This window comes from Macaca fascicularis, chromosome 4 (assembly GCF_037993035.2).
Source record: "Macaca fascicularis isolate 582-1 chromosome 4, T2T-MFA8v1.1".
Lineage (NCBI taxonomy): Eukaryota > Metazoa > Chordata > Mammalia > Primates > Cercopithecidae > Macaca > Macaca fascicularis.
The window spans coordinates 89697932-89712286 of NC_088378.1; the positions used below are offsets into that span (position 1 = coordinate 89697932).

At 36.2% G+C, this 14355-nt stretch overlaps 1 protein-coding gene across 24 annotated transcripts in view; it reads left to right on the forward strand.

Annotated features, from left to right (window-relative positions):
- The window catches only part of SNX14 (sorting nexin 14), a 96665-nt gene that overhangs the window by 76538 nt on the left and 5772 nt on the right, over positions 1–14355 (forward strand). For all 24 annotated transcript variants that reach the window (XR_012433631.1, XM_005552420.5, XM_074037542.1 and 21 more), the window contains 5 exons: positions 2223–2263; positions 2387–2506; positions 7938–8061; positions 8331–8495; positions 8671–8766. Coding sequence is in view for 23 of the 24 variants with exons in the window: in XM_005552420.5 (XP_005552477.2) it covers positions 2223–2263; positions 2387–2506; positions 7938–8061; positions 8331–8495; positions 8671–8766 (546 nt within the window). In the remaining variant the exon portion in view is untranslated. The remainder of the gene's footprint in view (positions 1–2222; positions 2264–2386; positions 2507–7937; positions 8062–8330; positions 8496–8670; positions 8767–14355) is intronic.

A 14355-nucleotide genomic window follows, 5' to 3' on the forward strand; every position in this document is an offset into this window, starting at 1 on the left:
GAGGCTGAGAGGGGTGAATCACCTGAGGTCAGGAGTTTTAGACCAGCCTGACCAATATGGTGAAACCCTGTCTGTACTAAAAAGGCAAAAATTAGCTGGGCATGGTGGCGGGCGCCTGTAGTCCCAGCTACTTAGGAGACTGAGGCAGGAGAATTGTTTGAACCCAGGAGGTGGAGGTTGCAGTGAGCCGAGATCGCACCACTGCACTCCAGCCTGGGCAACAGAGCAAAACAAAAAACAAAAACAAAAAAAGTTAAAAAATAATATAGCATTGGCTAGGTGCAGTAGCTCACACCTGTAATCCCAGCACTTTAGGAGGCCGAGGTGGGTGGATCACTTGAGGTCAGGAGTTCAAGACCAGCCTGGCCAACATGGTGAAGCCTTGTCTCTACTAAAAATACAAAAATTGGCTGGGCTTGGTGGCGTGCACCTATAATCCCAGCTACTTGGGTGGTCTAGGCAGGAAAACTGCTTGAAACTGGCAAGTGGAGGGAGCCGAGATCATGCCACTTGCACTCCAGCCTGGGTGACAGAGTGAGACTACGTCTCTAATACTACTGCTACTATTACTGCTACAGTATAAAAACAATATTTCTAAATATATTTTATTTTTTGTTCATTATGTTTTTTTGAGACAGAGTCGCACACTGTTGCCCAGGCTGGAGTGCAGTGGCACAATCATAGTTCACTGCAACCTCAAATCCTGGGCTCAAGTGATCCTTCCTGCCTCAGGCTCCCAAAGTAGCTAAGACTACAGGTACACACCAGCACACCAGGCTAATTTTTAAATATCTGTAGAGGTGGGATCTCGCTATGTTGCCCAAGCTGATCTTGAACTCCTCTCCTCAATTGATCCTCCCACCTTGGGTTCCCCAATTGCTGGGCTTACAGGCATGGAGCCACTTTGCCTAGCCTCTAAATATATTTTATATGATGTAATCTGAAGTAATGTATGTGGAACTAAATCAGTGAATTAAATAGTGCAGGGGGACATTTGGCTTCTGTCTATACCCACCCCCCCCCCCACCCAAATCAATACATTTATTTAAGTCAAAATATTTAGTGTGTGTGTATCTTTTTATTAGGGGAAAAAAGTGAGGACAAAATATTTGGTTATATATGGTGTCTAGGAGATTTGGATATTCCTGATTACTGACTAGGTTTGATTGAAGAAGAAATGATCAAGGATGATCCAAGTTTCTATTTAAATAACTGGATGAATGCTGTTACTTGTTGGAATAGGGGCTACATTAACATTAGCTTTGAACTTACTGAGTTTGTAGAATCCAGTTGAAGTTTTATAAAGTAGGAGAGTCCAGGAGACAGGCAGGGATTAAAGATTTGAATTTTATTTGAAATCAGATTGAGCAAATAATTTGGCTCAGTAAGAACACATAGAAGACAAAAAAGCATAGGATGAAATCATATAATTTAAGGAACTTGGGAACATTCTAAGGAGGAGGTGTTATGAGAACCAGAAATACTAGAAATAGCCAAGTGGGAAGGTTGGGTGGTTTGCCTGTCACAAAACAGTATTTTTATTCTTTATTATTAATGTCCCTTTCTGTTGCCATAAATCTACTTTTTTCCAATTTATTTGGAAAGCAGTTTAAGTTGTATTTATCAGTTTTGATTGATTTTTAACAGTCATTTCTAAATGCTGGAGAAAATCTCAAGATATTTGATGTTTTACAGTAAGGGAACCTGGAGATCAAGAAGTAATTTTGGCAAATATAGGATTTAGAATAGAAATTCTTAATCTAAAATTCAGAATATAAATTACTGAAATAGTTTTAAATATTGAGGCAATTCTTAAAACTTTTTTTGACTGGCCTTTGCATATCTTTAGATACCATTATATATTCACTGTTACTGAAAATCCTTTGAAAATATTTCTTATGGAAATTTTCACAAAAGTAGACAAAATTATGTAATAAACTTCTCACTCAATTTTATTATCAACCCTTGGCTTATTCCATCCCTTCTCCCACCACCTACCTCACTGGATCATTTTAGAGTAAATCCCAAATATTGTATCTATAAATATTTCAGAATACTGTATTTATTGAAATTTCCATAGAGTGTGAAATGGTCAATCATAAATACTTTTTATAGTTTTAATTTGGCTATTTCGTATTTAAAATTACCTGGTAAAGTATTCATATGAGCAATTATGAAGAGTTTTATGCCTTCCTAAAATAATGTTTTACTTTTAATTGCAGGGAAAATTATAAAATCTGTTCCTGGAAAACTAATGAAAGAGGTGAATAACTGATTTATGTGTGTTCTATAACATAATCATAAACATATTTAAATATTGATAAATTTTGATGGATTATATACTAAAAATTATTTTTTATTTTCTTACAATAATCTGTCACCACAGAAAGGTCAGCATTTGGAACCTTTTATCATGAATTTTATTAATTCATGTGAATCTCCAAAGCCTAAACCAAGTAGACCAGAACTGACCATTCTCAGCCCTACTTCAGAAAACAACAAGAAGGTACTGCACATTGCATTAAAGAACCATTAAGTTTTAAATTGCCCTACTAGAGATGACTTTTTCATTATCAGGAGAATGAATACTTTGTTAATGAAATAGATTGAGCTATACATTTCCTTTATGTGGAAATCAGTTGCACAGTAAACAGAGGGTATTGTGTATACTTACTTGGTTCTTTGCTTTAATATGGTAAATGTTTCTTTGGATACTGTATTTGCAAACTTATGCTACTTCTGTGTTTGGGGATTTTTAAAAGTGGTTTTCTTAGGTTATATGTCACCAACTTTCAATAATAATAAATTAATTGCTATACTGTGTTTATGTTTATTGGATGGCATTACCTAATTTTCATGGCTTATAAAGTATTTTATCCATTCATTAAATAAACATTTTATTACATGCCTACTATTGAGTGCTAGGCACTGGGAATATAAAGATACATTCCTTGTCCTCAAGAAGCTGTTTCATGCCAAGGTGTAGTGCCAGCATGGGGAGCTATGGGAGCTCAGAGGACCTCCATCCTTATTTTTGTTGATACTTTGAATAGTATCTTTAATATTATTAATATTTTCATTTTTATAACTTTCTTGTATATATAGATGGAAATATTTTTATTTCGTAATCTTGCTAGACTTAACATTAGTTTTAGTAATATCTGGTAATTCTTTTATATTTACACAATTGTCACAAATGATTGCAGTTTTGTTTGATTCCTGACTAGGACTGCTCTATACAAAGGAAATTGTTTAATTATTTCACCATTGAATAGTATAGTGTAGCTCTTTTTGTATTAATAGATAACCTTTATAAGATTAAGGAAGCTACCGGGTGCTGTGGCTCACACCTGTAATCCTAGCACTTTGGGAACTGAGGTGGATGGATCACTTGAGGTCAGGAGTTCGAGACCAGCCTGGCCACCATGGTGAAACCCTGCCTCTACTGAAAATACAAAAATTAGCCAGATGTGGTGGTGGGTGCCTGTAATCCTAGCTACTCGGGAGGCTGAGGCAGGAGAGTCGCTTGAACCCAGGAGGTGGAGGTTACAGTGGGCCGAGATCGCACCACTGCACTCCAGTCTGGGCGACAGAGCAAGACTGTCTCAAAAAAAAAAAAAAAAAAAAAAAAAAATTCAGGAAATTTACATTCATGTTTATGGGTAGAAATAGCCTATAATTTTTCTTTCTCATTCTCTCCTTGTTAGGTTTTGGTATCAAAGTTTTATTAGCGTTTTTTATTTTTGGTAGACTTTTTATAAATATTTGATAAGAGTTGGTAAAGTCATCTAGGCCTGCAGTTTTGTTTGTAGGAAAATTTTTTATAACCAATTTAATTTCTTTAACAATTATAAAATTCTTCAGGTTTATTATTTCATGAGTCAGTTTCAATAGGTTATAGTTTTTGACAAATTTTGTACTTTAAGTTTGTAAGGTTATTGGTGTGAAGTTGTCAATAATTTTGTCTTGTCATTGTTTCTGACATCTGTAGCTATGTCTCTTTGTTCTCGACATTTTATCTTTTGGCTTTATTGAGCTTTTCTGTCAGACTTTTAAAATTACCTTTATTTCTGTTATTTTGAAACATTCTTTGTATTTCTTTGGGCTTTTGTTTGTATTACAGTTTTAACTTCTTGTGGTGAAACTAATGCTTAACTTAGCCTTTCTTTTCTAATGTAAGCACTAAAATGTGTACATTTTTCTTTAAATCTGTTTGAACACTGACTTGTAAATTTTAATGTGTGGTATTTTTGTTATTCAGTTCAGAATGTTTTATTATGATCCCTTCTTTGACCTCTGGGTTATTTATAATTTTTTTTTTTTTTTTAGTTTACAAACATTCTTGAATTTTCAGATTGTTCCTTTATTGTTGTTATTGATCCTAGTTTAATTACATTGTGGTCAAAGAATACATTCCATGTGATGTAAGTTTCCATTTCCAAGAACAGCGACCTCATTGCTTTCTGATTCGACTAACAGCTTGTCATTTTTTCCAAGTTTTACTACAGACTCCTGCCATTTATCCAGCCTCCACCTACTCCTAGCTTCCAAAGCTAATACCATGTATTTTAGGTTTATGTTATGGCAACACACTACTTTTAGGTACAAATCACTTAAACATTGTTTTAAACAAACCACTCCAAAAGTGAATGGTTTAAAACGACTCTCTTATTTGCTCATGATTCTGTGGGTCAGCAGTTTGGACTTAGCTTAGCTGCATTGTACTTCTGGTCTCACTTGGGCTGCAGTCTTAGAGCTTCTTGAATTGGATGGCCAAAGGTGGCCTCATTCACATGTCTGACTGTGTATGTTTCCTGTTGGCTGGGCAATGTGTCTTCAGCAAGCAATTCTGGGCTCTCATGGTACCAGCATTCTAAGAGGGCTCACGCCAACACACAACTTTCCAGGACTCCGTTGAACATTTTGCTCAACATTTGTCCCAAAGCAACTCATGTAGCCAAGCCCAGAGTTGATGTGGGAGGGGACTGTATCAGAGTTTGGCTATAGAGAAGCTTGATCACTGGGGGCTGTTACTTTAACAGTCTACTTCAGTTTACCAGTTTTGAAAAATTCTCAGCTATTGTTCTTTAGATATTGCCTTCTCTCTATTCCCTCTCTTATCTCCTTCTGTTTTAGTTGTTCTGTTTTCATTTAGTTATCATTCTGTTTTCCATATCTCTTAAGCCTTCCTCCATATTTTCTGTCTTCATTTTCACTACTTTTTGGTGGTCTATGTTAACTTTTTCTGATCTGTCTTCCATCTCTGCCTCTTCAATGTTGTCTGATCTTCTGCATAAACATATCTAAACCTAAAAAAAATTGTTACTGTGTTTCGTATTTTTAGAATTTGTTTGATATTCCCCCCAGGTCTACTATGATTTTAAATAATGGTTTACTATTAGCTGCAGATGTTTTCCAGCAAAACAGATTCATTGCATTATAAAACCCTGGTTGGTACTTAAGATTCTTGAATAGTAAATGCACACGCAGATCGGGAAGAGCAGGAGAAGATAACCTATCTAGTGCTCTGAGGAATATAGTGGCTGAAAACTTGGCTTACGTTGATTTTGTTTGTGGTTTGTCAATATTAATGCCCATTTTGCTTTCCTTGATCGTTACGTTTATCTTTATTGGCATGAAAATTCAATTAAATGTCATTATAAAATAAAAATGTTAAAATGTTAAAGAGGAGAAATTGAGATATGAGCCCTAATTCTTTCCTCTCCTCTGCTCAGGCATCTTAAGTGTCTCTTAGAGAAAGTCTTCAGCCCTCCTCAGTAATAGCTCTGTCTCCTAAGAAACAGACATAGTGTAGTTCATCAGTCTTAGTAATATTTGTCTTCTCCCTCAGGATTATTGAGATTGATACTCAAAACTGCTTGAAAAGATGTGAGAGATTCTTATGAAATTCTTTTTTAGGTGGCCTTCACTATATATGCATACTTTTGTGAAAGATGAAATACGAAAGACCTAATGGGTATGATTTCAGAGGATTAACCAGGCTGAACATAGGGAAAGAAGAATTATATTGGAGTGTGAATTTTAGTACATAGGGAATATGTTTGCAAAATGATTGATGAGTTTGGTCAAACTGGATATTTGCTTTCCTGGTGACTAATAAATGGGCCCAATCTTTTGGGAAATAAATCGATACTATGTAACAGAATAAATCAGGTGTTTATGTTCTTTGACCTCCTGACCTGAATGCTAGGAATTTGTCAGGGAGAAAAATAAGAGAAGAGCTTATAACATGTAAAGGTGTTTATTAAAATATCATTTACGTAAGTGAAAAATTGGAAACAACATGAAATTCTAACATTGTAGGAATGATTATTTTAAGGAAAATCCATTCAAGGAATGTTTTGCAACAGATGAAATTGTGCTTATGAAAACTATAAAGCAACATAAAGACATTTGATACGATGCTAAATGAAAAAGTAGGATTTGCTATTTTTTGAACCTCATTGATTTGTGGCTATGTACATAGAGAGTACAAGTTAATATATAAAAGTTTAATAGTAATGCTATTAGGTGGTTGAGTTTTAATTTAAAGGTTTAAATGCCTCTTTGCTCTGTGTCACTTTATTTAACCTTAGTGATTATTGTCAACAGATGTAATAAACTATATATCTTTTTATTATTCCAACTTTTATTTTAGATTTCTGTTTAAAAATAATGCAAACCGTGCTGAAAATACAGAGGGAAAACAAAATTGAGTTGTTTTTCTCCTCTCTTTTCCAGACTTACTGTATAATATCACTGTTTTTCAATGAAAAAAATTAAACTGAAAAAAGAGTAGAGGGAATAATTTATCAGAAGAGAGAGCCCTTTTCCTATTTTTTGGGTTGTGGAAAAATGTTTTAAGTTTACGCCTCAGCGTTAATAATATCTGACATAAGAGCCAATAGAATATATGGTCTTTGTTCTCAGGATACTTTTCTAGGAGGCTTTTAAAAAAATTCATCTTAAGTGTATTCAGTGAATACACTTTCCTCCACAGTCTCCTTACCTCTCCTCTCCCCTCCCTTCTGCTCCCCTCCCCACTTTTTTTTTTTTTTTCACAGAGCCTCACTCTGTCACCCAGGCTGGAGTGCAGTGGTGCAATTTCTGGCTCACTGCAACCATTAATTCTTAATATCTTGGTTCCCCCGCTGCCACACATTGATTAGACCTTTCTGGGCTTTGAATATTGTCCAGATAAATTTCATCTGAAGCTGGATTTTTACCTCTACTCATAGTGATTTATAATCTTTAAATCATGTTAGTGGTTTTTTTTGTTTTGTTTTTGTTTTTGTTTTTGTTTTTTTGACAGTCTTGCTCTATCACCCAGGCTGGAGTGCAGTGGCATGATTTTGGCTCACTGTAACCTCTGCTTCCCAGGTTCAAGCTATTCTCCTGCCTCAGCCTCCCAAGTAGCTGGGACTACAGACACGCACCACTACACCTGGCTAATTTTTTTGTATTTTTAGTAGAGATGAGGTTTCACTATGTTGGCCAGGCCGATCTCAAACTCACGACCTCAGGTGATCTGCCTGCCTCGGCCTTCCAAAGTGCTGAGATTATAGATGTGAGCCACTGTGCCTGGCCTAAATCATTAGTTTTAAAGTTAGCTATCAATAATATATTTGTACATCTTTTTATGTTAACTTTTGTGGTATATAAAAACAAAGGAGGGGTCTTTTATGGATGATGAATTATGGACTGTAACTAAAATGAATATTTTAGTTTTTATGTAATATTTTTGGGGAACATGTATTTTTTATTGCAATTTGGGGCATAAATGGGGAATTTTAGAAACATATATTAACCTATCTAATATTCTGTTTTGATTGGAAAAGGTTTAAATGCCTTTGCTGTGTGTCACTTCATCCTTATTGATTATTGTCAGCAGATGTAATAAACTACATATCTTTTTATTATTCCAACTTTTATTTTAGCTTTTCAATGATCTGTTTAAAAATAATGCAAACCGTGCTGAAAATACAGAGAGAAAGCAAAATCAGAATTATTTTATGGAGGTGATGACTGTAGAAGGAGTCTATGATTACCTGATGTATGTAGGTAAGATCTAAGTGGTTTAAGACTTGTTTTTCATTCATCTTACTTCTGTGATGCAAATAATGTTCTTGAGTATTGCCCCGTCATAACTGTTTTTTTAATTGAAGATACCTTTCATAATAATTCAATACAATTGTCCTTGATCATATTAAAGTTGCTAGTGTTTACAAATAAAAGATAGACCGTGGTCATCTGTGTTTTCTACATTGGCAAATTTTCAAAAATACCAATTTATCTGGAACAATGAGGTATCCCATTTGATCCTTTCTCAGGACGGGTAGTTTTCCAGGTTCCTGACTGGCTTCATCATCTCTTAATGGGAACTCGAATCCTCTTTAAAAACACCCTGGAAATGTATACTGACTACTATCTTCAGTGTAAACTAGAACAGCTATTTCAGGAGCACCGTTTGGTCTCACTCATAACACTTCTCAGAGGTTTGTATTTTCTCATGTGTTTGTTTCATATTTTGTGTACTCTGTAATTTTAATTGAATCTAAAAGGGGAAGAAATCTTGTTTTGCTTTGGTTTATTAGTACTTCTACTATGAGGAAATCCTTTTTGTATAAGTAGATGAAAATTCCAGAAATACTTCTTTTTACTCTTTTTTAGATGCTATATTCTGTGAAAACACTGAACCTCGTTCTCTCCAAGATAAGCAAAAAGGAGCAAAACAGACTTTTGAAGAAATGATGAATTACATTCCAGGTGTAATATTTAAGAAGTAACTTAATTTCATATAGATAAGCCATCTTTTGAGGTCACAATGTATAGTAATTATTGAAGTTAATTTTTACTGTGAGTTTTCATTTTACAAATAGTTGCAAAGATCAGTTAAAATTAACACACTAGTTAAATAATTCTTTCAGATGTTATCACTGAGACTGAGATGTTAGGACTTTAAGGCAAGGCTGTTGCTACTCACATAATAGCCAGATTCATTCAAAAATAACTTATAGTCAGACTGGTCAAAGTGACATGTTGTGGGACCATTGAAAGCCTGTGTCTACTACACCATAAGAATAGCTCACTAGTGTGTATGACTAAAAGATCAGAATTCATGTACTGTGAATTTATTGAGCACCTACCATATTCCAGGCATTATGCAAAATGCAAGGGATATAAAAAATGTACTTGAGTAGCTCAGTCTAGAGGAAGACAGGCATATAGACAAAACATACATGTGATAATAGAGGCATTTTCAAGTTACAGAGATATCACAAAGGAGGAGGATGGCCACCTCTTCTGTAAAGTTGGTAGGTTTGGGACACTAAGGAAATGAATGGTAGTAACCTCTTACTGTGATGGGAAATAACAAGGAAGAAATGTCAGGGGGTCAAAGCAGATGATTCTTAGTTTAGAACATTTTGAATGAGAGGTGCCTATAAATTACTCAGGAGGAAGTGTCTGTTAAGCACTTAGATTCGAGGTTCAAAAGTTGGAGAAAAGGTGGTATAGGATAGATTAGTAGAGATATGGGAGCCATGTGTGATTAGATAATAAAGCACAGGGAGAAAGTATGGAGTAAGAAGAGAAAAGGGTGATTTCCAGTTTCTGGTCTGGCACATAAGAACCTGGCCGTCATCACTCCATCCTAGTAACAAGCAAAAAGCTGAATGCACTAAAAAAACTAAACAGCGTTTAGATTCACCAGAGAGTGAGGTCATATGGCAAACCACTGCCCCCCAGATTGGAGAGAATCATAGCTAGCTGGAGCAGAGAAACCCGTGAACTCAAAACCCCTGGAGAAGCCAGTGCTGAGCTAGGGAAATTTGAAGTATAACTGACAAATTGCTACAGCCTTTTAAATCTCTTTTTAAGAGATTAAAAACTCCAGGGGATCACGTCATGGGATTACCCATCCACATTTTTTTTTTTTTTTTTTTTTTTGTGATACGGAGTCCCGCTCTGTTGCCAAGGCTAGAGTGAAGTGGCATGATCTTGGCTCTCTGCAACCTCCGCCTCCTGGGTTCAAGCAATTCTCCTGTCTCAGCCTCCTGAGTAGCTGGGACTAGAGTCCCACGCCACCACGCCTAGCTAATTTTTGTATTTTTAGTAGAGATGGAGTTTCACCTTGTTGATCAGGCTGGTCTTGAACTCTAACCTCAGGTGATCCACCTGCCTCGGCCTTCCAAAGTGCTGGGATTACAGGCGTGAGCCACCGTGCCCAGCCCATCCACACTTTTTTTGTGAGTTTTACCTCCAGGGCCTTGACCAAGATCCCACAGTGAATATTGGAGAAAAATCCCCAGGTGCTTCTGGCAGGGGGGCTAGAAGGGAACCATTTTGAAATACATTAGTCAGGGCACTCTGTTCTTGACAAGGCCCTACCCTCAGGAGAAGCTATTTAACCAGAGCCTGACTGACCTGAGGGAAGGGAAATAACCAACTCTAGCCCTGGCCTTCCACATGGAAGAAGGGAAATACCCAACTCCAGTCCACTCTAGCCATCTTGTCCTATGCAAGGGGGACCCGGGGGGCCTGAGAAGCATGTGTGAAGTTCACAGTTCAGTGGTACAGGTTCACTAAAAGATTGAGACCCCTTCTTAGGACTATAGAACCCTTCCTCTCCCTCTATATTTTATCACCACATTACTAAAGGCCTGTTTGCAGCAGTTCTGCTTAACTTGTGCATCATGTCCAGCTATCATAAAAAAGTTACAAGACATATTAAAGGCAAGAAAATACAGTTTGACGAGAAAGAGCAAGTATCAAAACCAGAGTCAGATATGGCAGTGATGTTAGAATTATATACCAAGTAGGATTTATCCCAGGTATTCAAGGCTGGTTTAGCATTCATTCAAAAGTCAATTAAGGTAGTCCATCACATCAGCAGGCTAAAGAAGAAAAATCATGATCATAACAGTAGATGCAGAAAAAGCATTTGACAAAATCTAACACCCACTTATGATATCAGCAAACTAGGAATAGAGGGGAACATCCTCAACTTGATAAAGAATATCTACAAAAACACCTATAGCTAACATCACACTTGATGAAAAACTTAAAAGCTATCTCACTAAGATGAGGAGCAAGGCATGCTCTCACTACTGCTTTTCAACATTGTACTGGAAGTCCTAGTTAGTGCAGTAAGACAAGAAAAGGAAATAAAGAGCATACTGATTGGGAAGAAAGAAATAAAACTATCTTTGTTCACAGATGACATGATTGTCTATGTAGAATATCCAAAAATTGACCAAAACACTTCTGCAAATAATAAGTAATAATACACAAAATTCAATTACTTTTCCTGTATATCATCAATGAGCAAATGGTATTTGAAATTAAAAAAAATACCATTTGCATTAGCACCCCGAAAAGTGAAATACTTGGGTAATAATCTAACAAAACATGCACAAGATTTATATGAGAAAAATTGTAAAACTTTAATTAAATCAAAGAACTAAATGGAGAGATACTTTATGTTTGTGGATAGGAAGACTCTTTTTTTCAAGATGTCGGTTCTTTGAACTTCATGTATAGATTCAATGCAGTCCCAATCCAAATCCCAGGAAGTTGTTTTGTGGGTATTAACAAACATTTTAAAGTTTATATGGAGAGGCAAAAAGACCCAGAATAGCCAACTCAATTTTGATTGAGAACAACAAAGTCACAGGATTGACACTACTTTTCTTCAAGACATACTATAAAGCTACAGTGATCAAGAAAGTGTGATATTAGCAAAAGAATAGACAAATGGATGGATGGAACTGAATAGAGAGCCCAGATATAGACCCACATAAATAATGTTAAATGATCTTTGACAAAGTTGCAAAGGCAATACAATGAAGAAAAGTAATGAAGAAAAGTTAGTCTTTTCAACAAATGGTGCTGGAACAACTGGACATCCACATGCAAGAAAAAAAAAAATCTAAACACAGACCTTACACCCTTCACAAAAACTAAACTCAAAATCAATTATAGGCCGGGCACGGTGGCTCACGCCTGTAATCCCAGCACTTTGGGAGTCTGAGGCGTGTGGATCACCAGAGGTCAGGAGTTCGAGACCAGTCTGGCCAGGATGGTGAAACCCCATCTCTACTAAAACTACAAAAATTAGCCAGGCATGGTGGCGGGCACCTGTAATCCCAGCCACTCAGGAAGCTCAGGCAGGAGAATTGCTTGAACTTGGGAGGCAGGGGTTGTAGTGAGCTGAGATAGCACCATTGCACTCCAGCCTGGGTGACAGCGTAACTCCGTCTCAAAAACAAACAAATCAATTTTAGACCTAACTGTAAAAAGCAAAACTGTAAAACTTAGAGGATAACAAGGGAGAAAATGTAGATGACCTTCTGTTTGGCAATGACTTCTTAGTTGCAACACCAAAGACATGAACCGTGGAAGAAATAATTGATAATCTTTACTTCATTAAAATTAAAAATTTTGCTTTGTGAAAAACACTATAAAGAGAATGAAAAGAGAAGCCACAGACTGGGAGAAAATACTTGCAAAAGACATACCAGATAAAGGACTGTTACCAAAAATGTACAAAGAAATCCTGAAACTCAACAATAAGAACACAACCTGATTTTAAAATTGGCCAAATATCTTGACACCTCACCAAAGAAGATTACACATAAGCATATGAAAAGATGCTCTACATCATATGTCATCAAGGAAATGCACATTTAAAACCATGAGATACCACCACACACCTGTTAGAATGGCCCAGATCCAGAACACCAACACCACCATTTGCTGGTGAAGATGTGGAATTCTCATTCATTGCTGGTGGACATGGAAAATGGTACAGCCACTTTGGAAGACAGGTGAGCAGTTTCTTACAAAACTAAGCACACTCTTACCATGAGATCTGGCAATTATCTTTCTTGATATTTACCCAAAGCAGTTGAAAACATGTCCACCCAGAAACCTGCACATGATTGTTTATAGCAACTTCAAAATTGCCAGAATTTGGAAGCAGCCAAGGTGTTCTTTATTTAGGTGAATGGATAAATAAACTCATACTTCTAGACAATGGGATATTATTCAGTGCTATAAAGAAATGAGCTGTCACATCATGAAAAGTCATGGAGGAGCCTGAAATTCATCTTACTAAGAGAAAGAAGCCAATCTGAAAAGACTGCATACTGTATAATTTCAACTATCTGATATTTTGGAAAAGGCAAAACTAAGAAGACAGTGGATTGGAGGGGAGGGAGGGATGAATAGGCAGAGCACAGAGGATTTTTTAGGGCAATGAAACTATAATGGTGATTACATATCATTATCTATTTGTCCAAACCCACAGAATGTCCAACACCAGGAATGAACTCCAATGTAAATTATGGACTCTGGGTAATAATGATGTACCAATGTGTGTTCATCAGTTGTAACAAATGTGCACTCTTGTTGGGGATGTCGATAGTGTGGGAGACAGCATGTTTTGGGACGGGGAACATATGCGAAATCTCTTCCTTCTGCTCAGTTTCACTGTGAACACAAAACTACTTTTAAAAAAGTCTATTTTAAAAAGAGAAGAGGGCTTAGGACAGAACCTTAGAGAATTCTTAATATTGAAGAACTAACCTTAGAATAGTTCTGCTGTTCCTTGTGAAAATAATTAACTTAAATGTCTGCTCTGAATATAAAAGTGAACGTAAGCTGTTTTTAGTAAATTTTCTGTAGGCAAATGATGAAATAATTTTTTTTTTACCTGTTTTCTGATATAGTGACCCTTAGTGTTCATACTTTTAACAGTCTCAGCTTTGATACTCAGAAACAACATGGAGAACCAGAGAATATAGTGATTTGTTATTTTGCTGAGGCACAAATTCAAACCACATTCACTTTAAGACTCCTGTTTGGGAGAGTAACTTAGCTCTTAAGTAAGCTTAGCATTCCTTTCTGTAAGATTCTCTGCTCCTCATCTCTTGCTTAGTGACACCTGAAGTATCTGAAGGAATCACGTGTCTGTGTTCATTAGTTTCATGCATATTAATTGGGAAATTCCATGTAGTATTGGTGAGTTTGAGGATTAACAAAGATTTGTATTGGGCCACATATCTTGAAAATACCAAGGATATACTATGCCTATTGTAAATTAAATTTGGCCTTGTCTCCTAGCATTAGAATATTTTATGACTAACACTAGGCGTTTAGTTATGATAGGGGAAAAGGATAAATATTTGAGTACCTTGTTTATATAAGAATAACTCCTTTTTTTTCTGCTTGGGGAAAACATTCAGTGGAGATCTTAATAAGGACTGACTTGGTAACAGAATGGATATTAGTGGTGGATGACATCTATACAGCCAGACACAAATCTGTACTTGTTGGACCCTAAATAAGTGTATA